The sequence below is a fragment of the Actinia tenebrosa genome, unplaced genomic scaffold (genome assembly GCF_029948245.1).
Source record: "Actinia tenebrosa isolate PJP-AT-01 unplaced genomic scaffold, QUT_ActTen_1.0 utg2038__unscaffolded, whole genome shotgun sequence".
Lineage (NCBI taxonomy): Eukaryota > Metazoa > Cnidaria > Anthozoa > Actiniaria > Actiniidae > Actinia > Actinia tenebrosa.
This window is the reverse complement of record NW_028292600.1, coordinates 168,128-192,027: the sequence shown is the minus strand read 5'-3', so window position 1 is coordinate 192,027 and position 23,900 is coordinate 168,128. Positions and strand designations below refer to the sequence as shown.

General features: G+C 35.2%; 1 protein-coding gene across 1 annotated transcript; it reads right to left on the bottom strand.

Annotated features, from left to right (window-relative positions):
• Positions 1–1,524: 1,524 nt before the first annotated feature.
• LOC116303859 (cdc42 homolog) lies at positions 1,525–23,821 on the bottom strand. The gene is made up of 5 exons (XM_031713471.2): positions 23,696–23,821; positions 22,861–22,993; positions 15,739–15,811; positions 11,921–12,030; positions 1,525–2,193 (listed from the first exon to the last, which is right to left on the bottom strand). The coding sequence occupies exons 2-5, from the start codon at positions 22,963–22,965 to the stop codon at positions 1,906–1,908; spliced, it is 576 nt and encodes a 191-aa protein (XP_031569331.1). The 5' UTR covers positions 22,966–22,993; positions 23,696–23,821; the 3' UTR covers positions 1,525–1,905.
• Between the last annotated feature and the right edge of the window lie 79 nt (positions 23,822–23,900).

Sequence of the window (23,900 nt, the reverse complement as noted above, 5' to 3'; positions counted from 1 at the left end):
TTTGTAATATTTTTCGTCAAAATGGAGCATTAGAGGAAAAAGCTAAACATTTATCAATTATTGCCTTAAATTATGGATAGAATTAGAGTAATTTAATAACACTTGAAATTAGGAAAAGTTGAAGAGGTAACTTTCTCAATGACAAGTTATTGTTGACTGTTGTGAAATTTATCAGTTCTTGGTTAATGTCTGTCATCGTTCTTTTATTGGAGTTGAGAAGTTTGAATGATGGTGAGAAAATTTGAGTATCAAAGTTATTGCAGTAACCAACCATTTAGATATTTTCTGTTGCAGATCAATGCTGGCATAAATACTTAATGCTATATAACCAGAAACATTCAAAAAAATTTGAAAGTACTTATCAATAAACATGATAATCACTAAAGAATTATTACAGCATTTTTATGGAGCAGCAACAAAGGTCCTAAGAAAAACTAGTGATTTTTAATATATAATCATTGATGAAGTACAGTAAAAACCAACATTTCCCCAAGTCAGGCTGTAATGGTTCTTATATATTAGGTATCAAGTGAAAAAACAGGCAGAGTAGGATTTTAACAGTTTCTGATTTGCGAGTTGAAAAAAATAATTTGTTCCTTATGTTTGTTTTAAATTCAATTGTTTTCTTAAGTGAGCTGTTGTCCTGGACAGTAGAGTACTCACATTAAATCCATGAAACAAATACTAATTTTCAGCACTAAAGAGGGATAATTAAACAATAGAAAGCAAAGGATTCTGTATGAAATAGTACTAATTAGTACTATCTAATGTTCACGGTTTTAGTGCGTGCACTCTATTAATATTTTAAAGCCTGCATTATTAAAGACAATACATACTTCTTTGATGGCATATTGTTTGATTAACAGAAAACTACTTACATTTTACACAACCCTTTAAATAAGGAAGTTATAAAATGAAACCCAATTTCTCTTTAAGCAAACAAGTCAGAAACAAGAAATTACTAAATCTTGAAGAGGCATGTATTTTCAGTGAATTATGCCAGATAATGAAGCATATTTACCATCTCCATAAATCTGTAATGATAGATGCAATTATTATTATGTAATGTAAAAAACTAGGCTTTTTAAAACTGGCAGGATTACAACATGGTCAAGCTAGACATGCCACATCATAATGCTGAGTTATTACTTTTCACTGCATCCCACACACATATACTATACCTATGAAAGCAGAATTCATCTTCTGCTCCTATTCCATTTATGATCATACAATTTGGGAAAGCTGTTTGTCTAAATCGAATTGAACCCTTTATTATGCTCCAAATTACAGGAAAAGATTGCCGTTGTGAACTTTTATTTGGCTTTTTTCTTCAGCAAGTTGATAAAAATCATGACTAGCATACATATAGCATGAGTATGAGCATGTAAACCCATAGTGCGTCACATGCTGCTTCATTGTGAAATAATTTTGGAGCATCTAGAAGATTATTTAGGCAATGTAACCTTGAGTACACACCTTGAATAACATTTCCACAAAATTAGAAATGGATTAGACTATCAATAATTAAAGAAATTCACAATTTTATATGATAAGTCAGAAACAAGTCATTGTAAAGTAATAAACAAGCTTGCAGCTCTTAATATTGGGGGGGGGGGGGGGGGGGGGGCGACTACTTTTTCTACAACACAGAATTTACATAGAAACAAGTTGAGCTGCAGAGTAATTTGCATTTTTTTAAGCTAAGTCATATATATATTCACTTTTCTGTCTTTACAGTGGAGACTTTGTGTTCATCATTGATTAGAAACACAGATCCAAGGCAATCCTGAATAATTGCCTCAAAATTCTTTGTAATTGTTTTTCACAATTGAAAGCTATATGAATAATTCATATAGCACTGTAAGTTGCAAAATGCAATTTTAGAAGTCTTGCTTAACTCTTTAACTACAACAAATTACATTTTCTTTTCTTGGGTTGTTCTGGTGGTTCTAGGGCAGCCAAAATCGCTTCATCAAATACGTTCTTTAAACCCTTTTGTGTCAAGGCAGAACATTCAACATACTTTACAGCCTTTAATTCTCGAGCTAGCTTATCTGCTTGTTCCACTGTAAGAGGCTTCTGTTTGTTCTTTGCCAGTTTTTCTAAGGTGCCTGCATCATCTCTAAGATCCACTTGTGTGCCAACGAGTAAGAATGGTGTTTTTGGACAATGATGTGTTATTTCTGGTACCCACTATAACAAACAAGAAAGAAAACATAATAAATGATAGCCACACATCTCTCTCCAGACATCATCTTGATTGATATCCATTGGTAAAAAGCTTGGTAAAAAAGCTACCTGAGGCTAACAGGAAAAAGTCCCCGGTAAATACAAGAGAAAGCACTTTTTTTAGTTTGGGTGCTTAACCCTTTGACTCCTGGGGAAATAGCGCGCGGACTGCCCCCTGTCCCTGGACATTTTTCAAGAATGCATAACAAAAAATAACGCGTAAAATAAACCCTATGCGCAGTAAATACAGACAAAAGATATAGCTTCCAAATAAAGTTTATTCAAAAATGAGGTGAACAGAGGACCAAATGGTGCCAAATATTTTACCAAAAATATTTTAAAAAGTCCAAAATGAGAAGTTCAAAAATGCCAAACACAATTTTTTGACGAATGTCTTCCAACTGTCAATTTCGTACGAGCACTAAACAAAAGCAAATAATATCTAAACATTGGGTCAAAATAATTCCAAATCACATCCAAATTGAAGGAACAACAGTAAATTATTTCGGTTTGGAGTTTTAATTCACAGGAGTGGAAAAAAAGAAAATAAAGACTAGAGAGATGAAAGCAGCTCAGCCGTCTTGCCGTATTCAGTCTATCATGCAAAGGCATATTTCGCACTGAAGGAATTCAAAGATAGTCTCATTTGGTCGTCCCTTGGGTGTTTTTTCTCCTCTTTTCTTCCACTGGACACATCCTTTTTTCCTCCCATTGATCTTCTCAATAAATTGCTTATCTGCATTATCCGGATGAAGCGAAATGTTCTCTTATTGGTGTGAGACGAGTCAACGAAAAAAACAGCTAATGGCGGTTGCTTTGCAAGACTCGCTTAAACTTACCTGTCTTACCTTAGATTACCCATTGTCTAACTTCAAAAAAATGAAATAAAAGAAAAGAATTTCATATAGGGACCTCTATAAGGAACCAAAATGAATACCTATACGAGTTTTACGAAAAGAACGCTGAAAATACTTCTCACTAAAGCGCGTAAACTACTCGGTGAATTTTGCAAGACGAAGCGTACACGGGAAGGCTGTCAAATTCTGTCGTTCGTAAAGGTTCGTTTCGGCGACATTCAGATCAAATAAATCATCTCCAACAAAGGATGAGCAAACTTCCATTTCTTGTGGTACGGCTGGCAAGGGAAAGTTTATTCTTAAGTCATTTCAAAGCCTGGAAATTGTAAGTCCGTTCGTCCATTCTTCTTCATCGGGGTCGCCATCTTGTGAACTTGAATCCTCATCTTCTTCTTCGCTCTCTAAGTCCATAAAAATCCACATCTGAATCGCCTAAATGTTCTTTTATTCCTTCTGCTTCTTCTTCAAAACCACATAAGCTGCTTTCATCTCATGAATCTTTAAATTCTGCCTCTAAATTAAATTTGTTTTCAACACTATTTGCTATGTTATGGTTGTTTTTGTGTCTCCGCGCCAGCGCAAAATTATTTTGAATTCACACCTCGTGGATTTCCTAATTATAGTGAAAAAATATGCGCAAAAGGCGCCATCTGATTGGTTAATTAATGACGTTTATTGTTATGGCGATAAAAACAAACAAAAAGCCTATGGGGGGGAGGGGGAATTTTTTTTCTGGCGCGTCCTTTTTTCGGGCGGTTTCGGGCGTCGTAGGAAATACGGACGGTTTTTGTTACGGGCGGTTTCGGGCGTCGTAGGAGTCAAAGGGTTAAATGCTCAATATAACTGATAAGATGAGCTATTAACTTGATATTTTTTGAGTTCTAAAGCAAATTTATAGATAAATTGAATTAATTTTGTTAAAGATTGCTTTTTCCAAGAATCTTTTGACCTACAAGTCTTCAAAAGGGAACATAATATAAGCATTGATTGAATTCCCTCATTGATGGAATGCAACCTTTTAAAGCCATCTCACCATGCTTTTTTTTCCTTTTTTCTTTTTCTTTTTATCTTGTTCTGTACTAAATTCCAGCCGATTTGGAATATTTTGATGGCTTTAAAAGGTAGTAGCATTTATTTTAGTATTTTCAAAAATAATCCATATTACAAACTCTAAGTAAAACCTTCAGAGAAACGCGGGTAACCACGAGTATGCCACTCTGCAGTTTAATTCTTGATTATGTAATATTCTCAATACTTGAGCAGCTTAAGATCATTTACATCTCAGACCAATTTTGATCAGAACCAAAGTTAGTAGTATTTCAGCAATCCAGCTGTTCTTCAAAATTAACCATAGAGATAAGCTGCCATAACAACAGTCTCAGTTCCAGGTTCCCTGCTAGCAGAGTCTCTCTTCTGTTTCTCAACCAAAACAAAAGGAAAATAGGCTCTGCTAGCAGGGAAAATTCCAGGTTACCCCTAACTAAAATTGAACTTTTTGACATTTCTACCATGGTATAGAATGAGGAGAGGTTGAAATATCTATTGTGGTAAAAAAAATAAGAGAGCAATCGCTGAAAGCCTAGAATCGTTCTTAAGGGCCTGGTTACCAGGAAGTTGCCAAAGTGACCATAGTTTACATATTTTCATGTCACATATTTTGAATACAAGTACACTGCAAAATTTGAATGACATTCAAATACTCTTGGAGATATATACTGTAATCTATGTTGAAGGAAACTGAGAGTTGGGAACATGAAGCGAATATTTTATAGAAATCTGTCAAGAAATACTACTAGTATTGGTTTACGGTCATGACGCCCCCAGTCTGTACTACCATGATGCCCCTAGTCTCTATTAACACTTATTTAATAAGAAGTTTAACAATATTTCATAGTATAAATCCAAGAACGACAAAAAATAATGAAAAGGAAAAAGTTGACAACAAAATTTCGTAAGTCCAATAAATTATTCATAATTCAAGTTAGTACGCCATAGTTGCTGTAAGAACGCTAGTGATCTTTCCTATTATTGTTTCGCTTACGCATACATGTAAGTTCTGTCCAAAAAGTTTGACACTGAAAATATACCACAAAAGTAAGAAAAACATTGCGAAAGAATCAAAACCTTTTTTACAACCATTAACAATGCACGAACGAACGAGTTGTTTTCAGCAGTTGTAGTTCGCAGACTTATAACCTAATAATTCTTTGGCATAGGAAGTTTTTGACTCATTCGTTATTTTTGGAAACATGAGTTTTTGCTAAATATTTTGGTAAATCAGCAAAGATTTCTTACGAAAATCAGGTAGTTTGCTGTTTTCACTTTACGGTCTTTTCACTGCTGGGTATGTCGTCACAGCAACTCATTCGCGTCTAGAGTTTTTGACTCATTCGTAACATTTCTTCTACTTTAATAGCCTCCTTATTCATATAAACTTTCTTGTAGGAGAAACATGTGTGTTTATGATAAATACTTTGGAAAACAAGCAAAGGTTGCTCACATAAATCCGGTAGTTTGCCATGTTCAATTGACAAGTCGTTACACTGTTGCTGTCACACAACTCCTCCGTGTTTGAAGTCTTCGCTTGGTGATGCGAAACAGAAACCATGTCTCAAAAACAATCATTACAGAGGAATTTCAGAGTTCATATTAAAATGATATTCTGGAGCTACAAAACGAAAAATAAATCAAAAGAGCATACTGTATTATCATAGTTAACTATGATATTACTGTAATCTAAATACAAACGTGATACATTGACGTGATGCATCGCTTTTGTAATACAGCAAGGTGTCACTTTCGATTCGTCAACTCACTGTCTAATTTACTTCCGAGGTTGAGTTTATTCGACTTTCCATTCGTAATTTCAAAACCTTTTTTGTAAACAGATGCCTTGAAGAAATATTTTGTCTTTCCCAGCTATTGCTGAAATCACTTGAAAAAGCTATCGAAATAGACATATTTATCCATTTGTGTAAATGACAAAAGAGTTTGAAACACAAAGGTGCGCGTCTCAAAAGCAATCCTTACAAAAAACTTTTAATGTTCTTTGTGAAATGATGTTCTAGAACTCCAATTGCACAGAAATGTTCTTTAAATATCAAGAATTTTTTATAGGTTTCTCGTGCCGATAAAGGCATTCTAAAATGTTGATCACGGGCCGTGTTGAGGGTGCTTCGTAACAACAGCGTGACTTGATTGCACAAAATAAAAGTTTTAATCGATGAACATGTCTAAGAATTATGGTTGGATTCCTAATGCTCTCTGAATGATGTTCTTTAACTCCTAATTCAGCTATATCATGTTCTGGAACTAATTATTAATGACAAAATTCAAGAAGTACATCACTTAACTGACTTAACTACTAACAGAGATTTAGTGTTCCCCAGGTTGTAGGTATCGTTTTTAACTCGTGGACAGGCGAAGCGTAGAAACAATTTATTTAAATAATCGTGAAACAACTCCAATAGTGATCAATTTACATGGGTTCATAGCGCCATATTATTATGGTTAAACTTCTTATTAAATAAGTGTTAATAGAGACTAGGGGCGTCATGGTAGTACAGACTGGGGGTATCACGACAAGGGGGCGTCATGACTGTAAACCAATACTAGTAGTATTCCTTTCACATAGCTAGGAAATAATAACAAACAATTTCAAATGATATATACTATGTACTTATTGACTGAGTAAGAGGGCTGTACAGGAAAATATTTGGCTCGAGGTGATGCCGTACGGACCGAGCGCAGCTAGTTCCATACAAATGACTGAGAGCCAAATATTTTCCTGTACAGCCCGACCTAACTAATTCAATAAGCATTTTATCATGTGACCCTCACGGAAAGAAAAATAATATAATAAAATAAATTTCCGGCAAAGAGAGCGTTTAAACGATTGAACTGTTGCTTGTTTTTTAATGTCCGCACTTAAATTGTTTCATATCTATATGGCGCTAGCTATGAATGTTCTTCCTCCTTCAGTCTTCTCATTATAGTGTGGTGTAATAAAATTTAAGCTTGAGAATCTAGTGTTCCTAGAATGTACAGAACTGTTCAGTTTTAGAGCCTCTATCAGGTACTTAGGTACAGCATGCTGTTTTCTCTTATATAGTAATGTAAACTTTGAGATACAAGTATCTATGAAGAAAGGCAGCCACTCCAATTTATTAAATAACGGTACTGAAGGTGCTCTTTACTCAGCAATAAGTATGGCTCTTGCTGCTCTTTTCTGTAGGCGCAGAATCCTTAACAGACAGTCTTTAGTACATGATGTTTGCCAAACAACGCTAGCATAACTAAACACTGGTTTTATCATAGCATTATAGTAAGCCAACCGTTGTTTTATGGGTAGGCAGGATTTTATCTTATTCAGTACTCCAATTCTTTGTGAGATTTTCTTGCACATTCTGTCCACATGATCTGAGAAGGAGAGCGGACTATCGACATCAAGGCCAAGCAATCGGACAGTGTTCATTTGCTCAAGCCTTTCCCCGCTGGATGTGGTTATAGATAGTAAGTTGGAGGGTACTTTATCCTGAAGGCGTTTGTCATTCACAAGCAATGTCTTGGTCTTTGACTCGTTGAGTGGCAGCTTATTGCAATTAGTCCAGTCCTCTACATCCCTCAAGGTGGAGTTCAAGGTTTCCTATAACTTGCCAGTGTTTGAGACATCGACAGAGTAGGAAAGAGCTGTGTCATCTGCATATAGGTCAATGTTGACATCTGCAGACTTGATATGAAGCGGCAGGTCATTTATAAACATAATAAACAACAAGGGACCGATTATACTTCCTTGAGGCACAAGGAGGAACATCAGCAGAGATATTGGAACCAATAGATACATACTGTTGTCTATCTCCAAGAACAGTCTTTGCTTTTAACTTGGATTTTTGGACTGACATGCTTGGTCATCACATTTTGAACAAATATCCACAAAGACAGTATTACACAAATATGTACATAATTTAATGATATCAACAAGTACATATACAAATAACGTGTATATAATAGGGAGGCCTTCATTTGAGTTATTCGTGAACAAGCATCAAGAAGTACAAACCAGATAAGAGTGACAGAAAAAAATAAATTGTTCCTGGTAAAAGGTACATTGCAATTGCAAACTACCACACCTGGGGCTTTCAACTATGATAAAATGTTCATTTACAAGGGAGGAACAAATTATTTTAAGTTTTTTGCTAATAGTCTTTAAAAAATGAACAAAATGTAGATCTATTTTATTGTGAAAGTGGTATTAATGAACAATTTATATGATCCCATGAGAACACACCAAGCACAACAAAGACTTTTGGACAAATTAATGATTTTCTATTCAATTATTGATGTTTAGAATACAAATGGGACAAAACCTAATTATAATAATACTATTTATATAATATCGTACTCCATTGGTACCTAAACTCCACAAGGACATAAATTTATGTGGTTTGGCCTGAACTCCACAAGGACATAAATTTATGTGGTTCGGCCTGAACTCTACAAGGACATAAATTTATGTGGTTTGGCCTGAACTCCAAGGACATGTGGTTCGGCTTGAGCTCCATGAGGACATAAATTTATGTGGTTTGGCCTGAGCTCCACAAGGACATAAATTTATGTGGTTCGGTCTGAGCTCCACGAGGACATAAATTTATGTGGTTCGGTCTTTATGTAACATAGGTTCAGGTACATAAATTTATGTAACGTAGGTTCAGGCACATAAATTTATGTAACATAGGTTCAGGCACATAAATTTATGTAACGTAGGTTCAGGCACATAAATTTATGTAACGTAGGTTCAGGCACATAAATTTATGTAACGTAGGTTCAGCACATAAATTTATGTAACATTGTTTCTTAAACCTACTTATGTACACAAACAAAATATGTATTTTCTATGTTGTGTATACCTCCAATTGTGCAATATTAAAATAAATGGAAATATGAAGTAAAATAAAAATGAATGGATTTGAATTTTGTACAAAATGATATACTATGTAGCTATCATTCATACATTTAAAGGTGGGATGTACATTTTCAAATAACTGTGAAGAACAAATTCATAACAAATATGACATACTACAAATAATATACAATTTAACAATGATATATATGACCAAATTTGGAGCAATTGTGGATATGTTCGTTTTACATAAAAAATGGGATTTTTTTTCATATTTTGTTCAAAATGTGATGACCAAGCATGTCAGTCCAAAAATCCAAGTTTAAAGTGAAGACTGTTTAAGGTAAGACTGAAATCATTGGGCTGATCTTTCACACACTCTATATGTCTTTAGCTTTTCCAGTAGAATTTGGTGGTCTACCATGTCAAATGCTTTACAGTAGTCGATTAGAACTAATCCACTCACTCGATTTCTATCAAGACTGAATAACAACTCATCAACTAATTTGATGAGAGCAGTCTCAGTTCCATGTTGTCTGCGGAAGCCTGACTGATAAGCGTATAGCAAGTTGTTGTCATTTAGATAATCATAAAGATGTTATGCACATGTCTCTCCACGATCTTGGACAAGATTGGTAAAACTGAGATCGGGCGATAATTACTGGGATCTCCACGATCTCCCACCTTAAACAATGGGGTCACTTTAGCGGTTTTCCAGCGCTTTGGAAACACAGAAGAACTAAGTGAATAGTTCATAAGTTTTGTAACTAATGGAACAATGACTGGTGCAGCAATCTTCAGTACTCGTGCACTGAATTTATCAACTCCTGTTGCTTTATTAGAATTTAGATTCCGAAGACAATCAACGACAAATCCTTTGGTTAATGGAGGGATGGAAAATTTGACGTCAGGATCCTTTATGGAAAGAACAAAATGTTCAAGTTTTGAAATGTCAAAAGTTATTCTGGGTAACAAGCTCCTTAAACGATCAGCAATAGAGGAAAAATGAAAGTTAAACTCATCTGCAGTAATACCATCTGATTTGGTAGACTTATTACTAGTGCCAGTTAGTAATTTTATCGTCTTCCAAATACCCTTAGAATCTCCCTTGCTATTTTCAAAACAGTTGTTGTAGAACTTGAACTTCGCGGTCTTAATCAAGTTAGTAGCTTTGTTTCTTGCAGACTTGTAGTTTTCCCAGTCATCCAGTGAAGCAGAGACTCTGGTCGTTTTAAGAAACGAATCTTTCTTCTGGAGATGTCTCAAAACTTCATTCGTCATCCAGGGAGCCTGTTTCTCTCGCGCTACTTTTTTTCCCCGCCAAGGACAGTGACTGTGAAGTGCTTTGTTGAATAAATCCTCCCAATCGCAAAGAATATCATCTACAGAGTCAAAGATAAATGAAGTGTCCCAGGGGATCTCTTGTAGAGTTGCTAAGAACTGTGTCTCATTAAATCCTTTCATGTTACGATAGGTGATACTGCAAGGATTACCACGTGCATGGGAGCCATCTTTCCCTTTGTATGAGCGAACTGCGAACACTGGCAAATGATCCGCTAATCCTGAATTCCTGACACATACAGAATGAATCCTCCCGGGACGATTTGTAAGAACATGGTCGAGGCAAGTTTTACTAATTGGCCTTGTTACCTGAGTCACAAGCTGTTTAAAATTCATGCTAGTAAGTGCGAGAACCAAATGATGTTTTTTAAAAGTTGAGGAAGCCAGGTAGTTTACGTTATGTCTCCAATAACTATTGTCTCGAGGTTAAGTAAATAGGCAGATTCAATATTCTTTTCAAGCATTTCATCTTCTTCTTTAGAATATGAAGGTGGACGATAAACACCAGCAAACAAAATTGGGTGCTTAGATTTAAATGGGTAACCTTTCAACCAAACTGCGTCAATATTCGAGTCCTCGAGATCAGTCCTTCTTTGGTGTTTCACCTCCTCGTAGACATACACCAAAACTCCCCCTTTCTTTTTAATTCCTTTGCGGTCTCCACGATGCATTGTAAGTCCAGGGATAGCATAAAGCGAGTCAGGAATTGAAGGCTTCAGGGCAGATTCATTGATTGACAAAATATCGATCTGCGGGCGGTTGTCACTGTCCAACATAAATAGTCTTATTTGATCAAATTTGGACATTGTGAGGCCATTAATATTCCAGCTACCAAAACGAAGACCCTTGTTACCAAGTCCCAAATTGAAATAAGTATGAAAATCGCCAACATCATCATCAGATTGATAGGATCTGTCAGAATCAGCAGGCGAGTCTATACTAATTCCTTCACACTGAATCATCATCACTGCTAGATGTTGTGGATAGAAACGACGAGTCAGACACAATATTGTCGTTAGTAGGCACACCATGAGGTCCAGGGTTAAGACTAACATCTCCAGATAGTATCACCAGATAAAGAGCTACCATCACAATCTTAGACATGAATAGGCCAGACTTCATTTTTAAATATGGCGGCAAAGAAGGACCATGGGAAGATCTTTGAAGGCCACAATTTCGTCCAGGAAACACTCTACCGTCCAACTTTAGTGCTAGCTAAATTCATTTAAAATTACTAGAACTAAGCTACTAAAGTAAAACCTCTTTCTGGGCATCTCAAACATGACTTGTGGAGAACCCTCAGGAGAACCCATACAGGAGAACCCTCTCATGCAGTTCTCATTTTACATGCATTTGTTTGATATTTTAAATATCTTATTAACTTGGTTACAATTAGGTGTGGATCCTTGTTTTTTTCCACTTTCTTATGCATGGTGGAAAAAACTGTCCATAACTTATGGTCAAAGCTGACAGAGCATGTTCTGAGACTTATTTGTGCAAACCCAAGATGATTGACGGCTCAAAAGGAGACCAAAATCCAATCAAAGTTTTGAAATTGCCATTGTGATATGAGAGTAATGCTCCACTGACTCACCTTTTCCTTGACATTTTCAAATGATGATGGTGATACTACAGAAAAACAAACCAGAAACACATCTGTTTGAGGATAAGATAGAGGTCTTAAACGATCATAATCCTCTTGACCTGAAAGAGAAATTCAAACAAAATCACACATTCAGTATGCTACAAGATTGGCCAATGTTATTAATTCTAGATCTTCATGCATACTATTAGCACAATGGAGCTATGACACCTTGTTGTGGAGGCTTTTAAAAAAATTATACGATTTATACGGCTCCTAAATAATACCCCAGAATACCTAATGCTTTAACATTTGACCAACTTTTTCAAACCATGATTCGGTAGGATTCAGTGATTTCTACAAGGTAAATGGCAGCCATTTCTGTAGTGAATTTTATCTGTTTTTTTTTGGAACAAGCTTAAGGCACACAGGTTTCGTGGATTGTGTCAAGTGTTGTTTAATTAAAGTGCTTTCAGGTATTTTTCAATATCTAGAAAGAATTTATTGCAAAACATGACCACTAAATTGGCATGTTTGTGCTACACGAAGCATGTCAACAATGTTGCTTCATGAACGATTGTTAATACAGAACCTATGCAATGTGAAACTGACTCAGATTGTTACAGTGACAATATTTGAGCACTTTAAAACGATAACTGAGCTCCGCAAGCAGAATATTAAGCCCTGAATACCTGCAAGTGAATATTCTACATACAGTCCTTTGACTAAACATTGTCGTTTGCTCTAGTTAATCGGCTTCATCCCTACGCGCCTTGACCAAAAAGGATCATGAGGATAATGAATTCACAGTTACTAGCTGCCGCATATTTAACACGTCTCGAGTTCGCTGTTTTCGATCCCATTTAATTTGCTAAAACCATGCCTCGAGCATACGACGAAGATTTAAACTGGCGAGCAGCTTGGATGACGCAACTTCTGGGTAATTTACTCGTTATCCTTTTCGGTCGAGGTGCGTAGGGATGATCCGATCAACGACAACGTTTAGTCAAAGGACTGTATACATGATTCAAAAATGTTGCTGTGTATCTATCAGCAGTAGACACATGTACTCATCGAGTATGTATTTTTAAGATTTGATGCTGATTTTTCGTAAGGCTCATCCGCAATGCTTGGAAATACATATATGAAAACTTCGAAGTAATCCATTTGGTATCCGGTCTTTTCGCTACCTTGCACTTTCGCTACTTACCTAAAAGGTCGATTCGCTACTTTATAGAAGTCGATTCGCTACTAATAGAAGTCGATTCGCTACCTTATCTCAAAATGTTAAATATCACAATATCAGGAATATATATTACATATATATTGATTTTGAGTCTATATCGATAAATTTAAATCGTGTTTTACGGCATCGAAACTTATAAATTTTCTGGTCAGATGTCGATCGAGAAATCTAAACCTAGCGAAGAGAGGATATTTATTTACGTGCAAGTTAACGACGACTAACAGAATCTTGAGTTCAATGAAGAACTTTTCTGACAAATAAAAAGTTTTAGTTACGAAGAAGACATTGTGTGACAACAAACAAATCGAAAACTATGAGAAAAGAAGGCTCATTTCATCCCCGCTTTTGCTCGATGACTAAAAGTTTGACTTCAAAAAAAAAGAGTTTATGTCAAGGAAGAATTTTAGCTAAGAAACAAGCAATCTAGTTGGAGTTTTTTTTTTGCTTCGTAGTAAGTAGCGAACAGACTCTTGGCGTTGTGTTACAACAAACAAATCGAAAGCTATGAGAAACGAAGGCTTATTTCATCCCCACTTTTGCTCGATGACTAAAAGTTTGACTTCAAAATAAAAGAGTTTATGTCAAGGAAGAATTTTAGCTAAGAAACAAGCAATCTAGTGGAGATCTTTTAGAGTTTTTTAGCTTCGTAGTAAAGTAGCGAATGGACTCCTGGCGTGAGGCGTTGTGTGGCATTTAACAAACAAATCGGACTCGGTGTTGTGTAAATTATTTTAGAGCTAGGTAAATCTTATCACGAAATAAATATCAACTACCACTCACCAAAAAAATCTTATGAGTGTAGTTTATTTACTGAAAAATCTCAGATTAGAACTCTGATAAGTATATTCACGTCACTTCTTGTTGTCACACAACGCCTCTCGCCAGGAGTCCATTTGCTACTTTACTACGAAGCTAAAAAACTCTAAAAAATCTCCACGAGATTGCTTGTTTTGTAGCTAAAATTCTTCCTTGACATAAACCATTTTATTTTAAAGTCATACTTTTAGTCATCAAGCAAAAGCGGAGACAAAAAAAGGCTTTGTTTCTCGTTTCTCATAGCTTTCGATTTGTTTGTTGTAACACAACGCCGTAAGTCCGTTCGCTACTTTACTACGAAGCTAAAATAACTCCATTAGATTGCTTGCTTCGTAGCTAAAATTCTTCCTAGACATAAACCATTTTATTTTAAAGTCATACTTTTAGTCATCAAGCAAAAGCGGAGACAAAAAAAGGCTTCCTTTCTCGTTTCTCATAGCTTTCGATTTGTTTGTTGTAACACAACGTCGTAAGTCTGTTCGCTACTTTACTACGAAGCTAAAATAACTCCATTAGATTGCTTGCTTCGTAGCTAAAATTCTTCCTTGACATAAACCATTTTATTTTAAAGTCATACTTTTAGTCATCAAGCAAAAGCGGAGACAAAAAAAGGCTTCGTTTCTCATAGCTTTCGATTTGTTTGTTGTAACACAATGCCATAAGTCTGTTCGCTACTTTACTACGAAGCTAAAATAACTCCATTAGATTGCTTGCTTCGTAGCTAAAACTTTTCCTTGACATAAATATCCTTCAAAAAATTTCCTAAGAAATGAGCAAAAGCAAGAAACCTGTTTGATACAACAGATCACAAGACGGATATTGGGCCGACTTCTCCATTACGCCAAAACACGCTTTGAAATTTCTTTCTTTAAAAAAACATTCAAATCATAATAAATTACTGATAATAAACGATGCAAAATGTTATAGAGGAGGTTTACAGGCATCTTGAGATAAAGTAGGGATTGTGCTACCTCAAGGTAGCGAATCGACTTCTATTAAGTAGTGAATTGACTTCTATTAGTAGTGAATGTGCAGTAGCGAAAGTGCAAGGTAGCGAAAAGACCGTAATTCATCCATTCAATGGTAATGTTTCTACAGAGCGATGTCTTAAATGCTTCAAATTTGTGATCAAATTTTCAAGTGGCATCATAACTTTTTTCCTGCCCAAGACTTTCCATCCAAATTTATACACAGGCTGCAATAGTGCTAGATGATAAGATTCTGAAAATTTCAGAAAAATCGTACCTGAAGATGAGGAGAAAAAAGCCAAAAACTAAAAATGCACTATTTGATTTCCGGCCGTAATAGGCTAAACATTTAAAAAATCTTGAGATATAATACACTGTTAGAATCTAGGATAATCCAAGCACATTATATGAAAAATCCAGTTAAATTGATGCACTAGCTTTGCAAAGGGAGCAAGAATAAAATGTCCAAAATTTGCTCTGAATTAGTTTGGTTCCACCTTAAGCGTGTGTTGGTTGATGGGAATGATTCTTTTTTGATCATGGAAATCATGCTTCGCGCACCTTGTCAGATCCCCTGGAATTAATAAATAAAACTCCACAGCTCCTCATTTTGTATTGTGAAATATTTGAAATACTGTAAGCCTTTTTAGAGCATACCTTTCACGTTCCCCTTAGAGTGAAAGTCCAGTATTAGTAAAAAAAAGATTTTTAGTTATCTTGTATATTTTTTACTCTATTTATGTTAGTGAGCTTTTGCTTTGTACTGGATCATATAAATTACAAAAGCCATTCCATCTTACCTGCTGTGTCAAAAAGTCCTAAAGTATAGGGTTCTCCTCCTATCATTACTGTGACTGCATAATTATCAAACACCTAAAAGTAAAAAAATTCCATTAAAATAAATATAAAAATTTGTTAATTCTTAACAGTGAATGTATCACATGAGTAAGCGTATAACCATCCAAGTGATAAAGAGTTTAACAGCAAACTACATTTAAAGGAGGACTAGCAAAAACAAGATGTTCAAAACGCATAAACAGGGTTGCCTGTTGTGTGCATAGCTGAGACAACTCGTAGAGGTTTAACGAAAGATCCCATTGTACTTTGCATAAAAGGATGTTATCATGCTGCTTATAATACAGTAACTAGGAATACTTCTTTCCCTGTAGAAACACAGAAACAACTCTGTAGGAGTTAAAAGTATGTAATATAAAAATTATATATGTATTCTTATATATTACTAATAAATTAAGTTAGTTGGACTGGCTTAAGTGGGTGTCAGTTGGACAACATTTGTTCAAATTGTATTCAGTATATTCTAGAAGTGACTTCATAATAAATTTCTTTCCAAGTTGCATGTTAAAGGTGTCAAATTTCACACCTAATGTGTCAATAAAACGCAGGCAACCCAAGGCTTTTTTTCAGTAATTTATTAATATCTCTCTCGAAACAAAATGTCATAAGAAATATAAAACTTCAGGTATGAAAATAAATCGTATCTAGAAAAAACCCTAGGCAGCCCGGAGCAAAAAAAATTTTTGCCGAGTTATAACTACCGTGACATGGTTTTCGGTCGTAAAATTTTATCAAAAAAGGTCTTTGTTCTGGGCTGCCTAGGATTTAATCTTTAAGGTCTATTTAAGCTTTGTTCCAAATTTTAGGGCACTATGATAAATACGAAAGAGTTTACCAAAGAAAGCGTGAGGGAGAGTGGTGTTTTAATGCACTAAAGTTGCTATGCTTCTTCTATTTTGGATTCAAACGAAAGAATTCGCCTCCATGTTGTTTCTGACATTGAACTATGTCATGCCTCATGATATCAAGTCGATTGAACCACGAAAACTATCGGTTTTGCATCATAAAACATCGTAAACATGTGCTTACATCCGAGGTCAGTATGGCGTCCCAAACAAATGATGTCAACCATAGCAACGGCTGGACGCATGCGCTGTACCAAGAGTGAAACATGAGGCATTTGAATGTTGACTTGTCACGCCGACTTTATCATATTAAACCGGGGCCTAAACTACTATTTCAAGTCTCATATAATAGCAGTTTGGTATATATTACTATTAAAATATAATTATTGAGTAAGAGGAAGCATTTAAGGTGGCTAAAATCAGTAACGGAAAGTTCCGACCAGTAGCATTCAAAGTGCGCTAAAACAGACTTCTTCTCTTTGTAGCCATTTGATCTTTAAATATGAATTGGTCAATTGATTGAAGTTTAAAATATTGGGCGTGGCATGTCGATCGTCCTTATTATGCAAAAATTATGGGGAATTCCCGAAAAACAGTTTTTCTGATTGGTCTCAAAAAATCCCCCATGGATTTTGTCCAAACTTAAGAATATTGTAATTTGAGTCATGCCCTTGCTGATGAGTGAGTTTCAAGGAACTATATCTAGCCGTTTTAGAATTATGAAGCCCCAAAGTTGGTTGTTGATTTTTCAAATTCAATTCCATATCACTCACAGAGAGAGCTCTAAAACAAGATCTGTTCAATATTTTGCCCTGGAATTTCGCATGAGAAATTTTAAATATGTTCTTTTCTATGGTGTTGAATTTCGAGGCATTTGCTTATATCTATTTGAAACTACAGTTCGGCAAATGTAGAGCATTTTCATGGCAACATTCTCCGCACCTATAATATTTTAGTCAATTCATATTCCTCGGGAACGCCTCCATAGCTTTTTGTAAGAATTTCAGCACATGAGATACAATTTATATACAACAAAATGCATTCGTTTTGTTTCGGATACTGAAGTTTTAAGTGGCGAAAAAATAGTGTCAAACACTAGCCATATATCTCACCAGCATCTGTTGAGCTCAAGGTATTCCAAAGTCTTTGTCTTTTCCTCTTGTGTCATTAACAATGCCCGTCCAAGCTATTTGAATAAACTTTACGAGTCATTGTTACTTTTGGTCACGCGAGCCGTGACTGTCCAAATGCGCATTTCCGGTGGCTCCAATTATAAAAACCCTTTTGTCTTATTTTCAAACTACACGTCTGAATTTTGCAAATATGAAACTTGTAATTGAGTGCTTACGCTATGTCCATGAAATAAAATCTAAATAGTTACTACCTAATAGTTTTTATTTAGTGACTATTAGTCACTATCACTCAACTGGAACGGCTTTAGTAACACTACACAAGGGAAACCCAAATACACAAGACAATAGAAAGATAGTTAATAGAGGCAAACTTTATTGTTTCGACATAAAAATCGTTGCATTTCATTACAGGGGTTTTCACAAACCCGTGAAATATTTTACTCTTACATCGGTCTGATTCTTTTGCTTGGTTTCCCTTGTGTATTGTTTCTGAAGTATAGAGTTAAATCCATCAAAAACGTATTAACTATTACAGTAGCAGTTAGGGATTGACCAAAAATTGAAGATTTTTTTCCCACCTTGAAACAGTCCAAGTACCTTAATGCTATAAAATCTATATGAAAATTATATATCATATATATGTGTGTGTACACATTGGCTTAGTGATTAAAAAATACAATCATAGATGGTACAAAAAATTTCTTAAATCTATCAGTATGTACAGAGGGCAAATTAAAGTTACATTTATTTCTTAAGTCGTATTCGTAGCTGTGTTTTGATGGTAATAAATTCCTTAGTTTATGATTAGTATCACCTAGTTTTATGTCATTAAATAATTTTATGCAAAGATCCTTGTGATGTTGTTTGGTATTGGCTAAGAATGCAAGCTTAGTGTATATAGAAGTGCTTGATAGATCGCAAGGCAAGCCAATATTGGTTTTGAAATTGGAATTTAGTTTGTTATTCGCTAATTTCATAAAGTTCTCTGTCAATTTTGATTATTTTCTTAAAGAAATAATTGTGTAAAGACGAGTACAGATTGATTGTTTGCAAGAATGTCAGTCTTTTCAACCCACAGTCATTTCAATCCAGGTCATTTCAATTCACCCACATAAACATTTGATCCATATGGTATATTGGTATATCCTTTCAAATCATGTATATAGACAAAACATATAACAAGTGTTTGCTGATGATACCAGCATCAGCGTTCATGGTAAAAATGTAGGAGACTTGGAACCAAGCATCAACACTGAACTCACCAATATACATCAGTGGTTGTTAGCAAATAAGCTAAGCTTGAATGTAGCGAAAACGGAATTTATGATTATTGGGTCCCGCCAAAAGTTCACAGCGCAATGCGATTCCACTATTAATATTGCGATTAATGGAGCTAGCGTTAAACAAGTTGATCACACCAAATCTTTGGGTGTCACTATCGATAAAAACCTTAATTGGTCAGAACATGTTAACAACATTTCGAAGAAAATCTCTTCAAGTATAGGGGCTCTAAGACGTGTTCGCCCATTTATTTCGACCGATAGTGCCATCCAAATCTACGAAGCCTTAATTCTACCCAAACTGGACTATTGTAGTGCAGTTTGGGATGGATTAAGTGATAAACTATGTGTTCAACTACAAAAGCGTCAAAATCGAGCGGCTAGAGTTATCACAAGATCTAACTATGACATAAGATCTAGCCATCTCCTTGACCAATTAAACTGGGATACACTTGCAGTTCGTCGTAAAAAACAAAAAGCCCTACTAATGTTTAAGACGATGCAGGGACGTACACCAGTTTACTTACAAAACCTTTTCTCCGACTACCATACTAAATACAACCTTCGAAATCATGATCATAAACTGTCAATACCTAAGCCACACACTGAATATCTAAAACGATCATTCAGCTATAGTGGGGCAAAATTGTGGAATGACCTACCGTTAAGTATAAAAGAGGTCAAGTCAGTACGAAAATTTAAAACGGAAATTGATAGTTTGTACAGTAAGAAAAGTTGTAACTAAGGGCTCCACGGCAAACATGTAAAACAGTAACTAGCTTTTTAATCGTAAATCTTTACTTTTAAATATTTTTAGGCAATCGACTGATGTTTTTACCGTGGCAAAATAAAGAAGCTTCCTTCCTTCCTTCCAAGTCCTATATGCTGTGTATCTTCCAACAGTCTAAAATAGCAGTACATTGTTTACAAATCTTGTTTATATTATCTAAAAACTATATCTAAAGTGAATGGAAATATCAGTGGCTAAAGCCTAGGGCAAACATCAAACTTTCCTTTCCGAACTTAATTACATCGAAGAATGCTGCCTCATAATCACCTGATTTCCTTTGTTTTTAATGAGTTTGGTGCATGGAAAGTTAGAAGTTTGCTCTAGGCCTAAGTTTAGCTCGTAATACATGTAAGCTCATATGCTTTGGACCAAAGACAGATCAGGACAAAATTTACAGTCCCATGCCTACATATAATTCATAATGAACTGTGGAACAGATTTCATTTAATATAAATTTCTAGGTGGTTTTTAAAAACCTGTCGAGCTGGGTAACATTAACTAGCACTCATATTACAAATAATGAAAAAACACTGAAAGGCTTGCTGTTTGTAATTAATCAATTAGTTTGGATCAAAATGACTTTCACCTTTGAAACGCTAGTTTCACATAGCTTTAATATATATTTTTTCTAAATTAATTAAAACATCTAAATCAAAATGGAAATCAGTCCATTTCTGGAACTATTTATTAGTAAAAAGTCATATCACTCAGTTCAATTGAAAGAAACTCCACATCTTAGCGTCATTCGCAATCAAACAATAAGCATTTGTGCATCTAAGACAAGCATTTGTGTATCTGAGTCAGTTATTCCCAATTTCTCGCACTTCCAGCATTAAATGAAGTTAAGTTTGATATGATTAGATTGTGAAACAAAAGGTTTGACTTACTTGCTATGTAAAATAAAATAAAAAAGTTTTATCTACAAGAAACACTGACTGGACAAAAATCATTGTGAACCAAGAGAATGAGTGAGCTCAAACAACAAATCCAAATCCTACACTCTCATACTAAGAACTTCATTTTTTACTTAAACATTCATCGGAAATAAAAACAATCTAAAAAATAAATGAAAACCTAGAAAACACAAAGATCAATGATAAATGATGATTTCTAAGCATTATATTCACACATAGCTTGGGCTCCCTTTTCCCCATCCCCTGACTACTTGCTCTACCAAGAAATCCAAGAAATTGTGCAAATATTGGTCTAGTATTGTTAAATATCAAAAAAGTAATCGTTACTTGTCATTAATACGAACCTGTTTATAAGTGGATCGAATAGGTATAGATAGTGGATCGAAATGACTTTTCCTTTTCAATTGTGGATCGAAACAACATGGATTAAAATGACTGTGGATCGAAAAGACTGGTTACTGTTTGCAAACACATATAGTTGCAAATATATATACACGGCATCTGACAAATTGCAGGAAAAAATGCAAATAGTGCAGGATGTGGCATGCAAATCCTCTATTTGATAATTTAATGGCTTCTGCACTCCAGAATTCCTGTGCTGACTTCATCATTTCATGTGGATTCTAGATTGAATATCTTGGCAACAAAAAGAGATATCAAATGAAAGTAAAGGCCATTGTTATTTATTTGATAAGGGCTTTGAAATAGGAAAATCCTGTAGGGTGGTTGATGGGCACTTTTAAAGTATTCCTCTAGTTTAAAAAGCTAAAGCTAATCCATAAACAAAGCTCTGGCATTTGTAAAATACCTTTATTTCTTGCTTTTTTATTTATTGTTTTGGTACACCTTGGAATTTATGTCAAAATTCCCATACTGCTTTAATTTCAACGAACAGGGAAGGCATTTGTTTCATTTTTAGTTTAATGTTTCTTTCATAATGGTAATCAAATAGAAATTGTTTGTTTAAATGCTCATCCTTACAGCTAATTTCATGTTTCTGTGACCTATCTGACTCCAGAAGTTGGAGGCGTTTGGCATTTTAGCCACTGCCAATCAAATTAACCACATGCCAAGTTCATTCTGATCAAATATTCTGGTGACTCAACAGCCATTTTCCAATGGGAAAAGATTTATTGCCCACAATCGGAATGCACTTGATCCAGTAGTAAATTTGAATGACGGTGCCAAAATGCCTAACAGCTCCAAACCTCTGGAACCAGTTAGAGGTCACAGAAACATGAAACAAGCAGTCAAGCAAAATCATAGTGTGCTTTATAAATGTGTGGTTGGTTGAAACTTTTTTGAGGGTACTATTGCTGAACTTTTCCATTTCTGTTGTTTAGGAATCAGAAATAAAGGAAAAAGGTATTTTCTAATGCATTCCCCACTCCTGGTTGGAAGGTGCGATGCATAACAAGTTTTGCAGCGCAATTTATAAGGCAGCTGATAGATCAAATTAAAATTAAAGGATTTTTTATAAGGGTTGGAAAACTGGGGAATCTTGAATAAAAAATTCTTGAAGCACAGGAGTGAACAAACAAGCAATTCTATTTACATACATTACTGAGCTTGGGCAACGCATTAGTAGTGCACAAAACTTGTGCTTCCCTTAGACTAAGCAACTGCAGGTATCCTAGTAATATGCCTAAAAATGTCACAAACTTTGTGACATACAGCAGTGTATCCCCTTCATTGTCAGTGTTAAAATCAAATTGCTCTTGCCTATCTTTTAGAATTTTATGAAATACAGTAATCTCAAATACCAACGAAATACCTATAAAAAAAACAAACAGGAAAAACCCAAAGCTTAAATGCCTCACAATTTCATAAGAGCTTTTGAAGAGGGAAAGTTCCAAGAATCCAATAATTAGGAAGCTATCAAAAATCAATAAACTATATGTAATTCAACCTTCCGGGTTCAACGTAGAACCACAAAAATGAAGTTTCACGAGTTGATTTCATTCGAAGGATTCCAAAATCCTTGCTACAAAGATATTGAATTTAAGTAACAAAGTTTTAGAATACTGTGTTCGTATTCATAATAACTATTTTAGAAAGCAAATACCGTAGCAAGAAATGTGGTGGATGCGGTGTTGCAAACTTACCGTTGGTACATATTCACTTGGAAATTTATTCGTCGTGTAAGAAATGAGTAGACAAGTTTTACCAACGGCACCATCTCCTACTACTACACACTTTATAGTCTGCATGGCCGATTTATGAAGAAACCCAAAATTTCTGCAAAAAAAAAAGAGTGAAGGTTAGTTTTCATCACCTTTTGACAACACCACAGCTACGAAGGAGGGTTTAATGTACTAGGTCGTACGAGCTTTTTCGCCACAGCTTTAAATCTTACAACAACATTTGGAGAAGAAAATGAAATGTTCTAAATCTAAACCTAAAATTTTAAAACGACAATCTGAAGACCAAAACCACAGAAATTGCGAAATTTAAGATTATGGACGAAGGTAAAGACACGAAAATGTTAAAGTAACTAATAGGCCATGGTTTAGGAGTGACTCTTGGATTCAGTACTCGATTTCGAAGATTATAACAGAAATGAATATACCCGTGGTTGTTCCGCTATTTCTTCGTGTCTTAGAAGTTATGAATGAGGAAAACTACATGTCGATGTCGGTTGGATTGAGGGTAGCCAAAATTGTTAATGGAGTTTTGGTTATTGCGACTAGCTTATTGGGCGCTTTCGCAGCTTATATCTCGGTATTTGAGACTTACAAATGGAACCAAATCACGATTATGAAGTACAGGGACTAATAGAATACAATAAGTGAACTAGTTTACAAGTTACCGAGTAAAAATGGCGGCTTTGGACAGCTAAACCGCATGCAAAAATAAGCTTACTCGGTAAACTGCGTCATTAAAGCTTTCAAACAAGCACAATGACAAACTAACTTTCAGGAATTAACATATCAAACTTACTTGTACTAATATACAGCTCGTTTGGGTTGAAAAACCTGTAAAATAGAATAAAACTAGCAAATTTTCTTCCTAAATAAACTAGTCTTCGCGGATCTTGTTCACGGCTATGTCCGGCTTTCAGGGGCGTTGGTTTGCTAAGATTTGTGGGGGGCCCAGGGAGGCCTAACGTCATAGTAACACGCTATCTAACAACTTTTCTCATTGG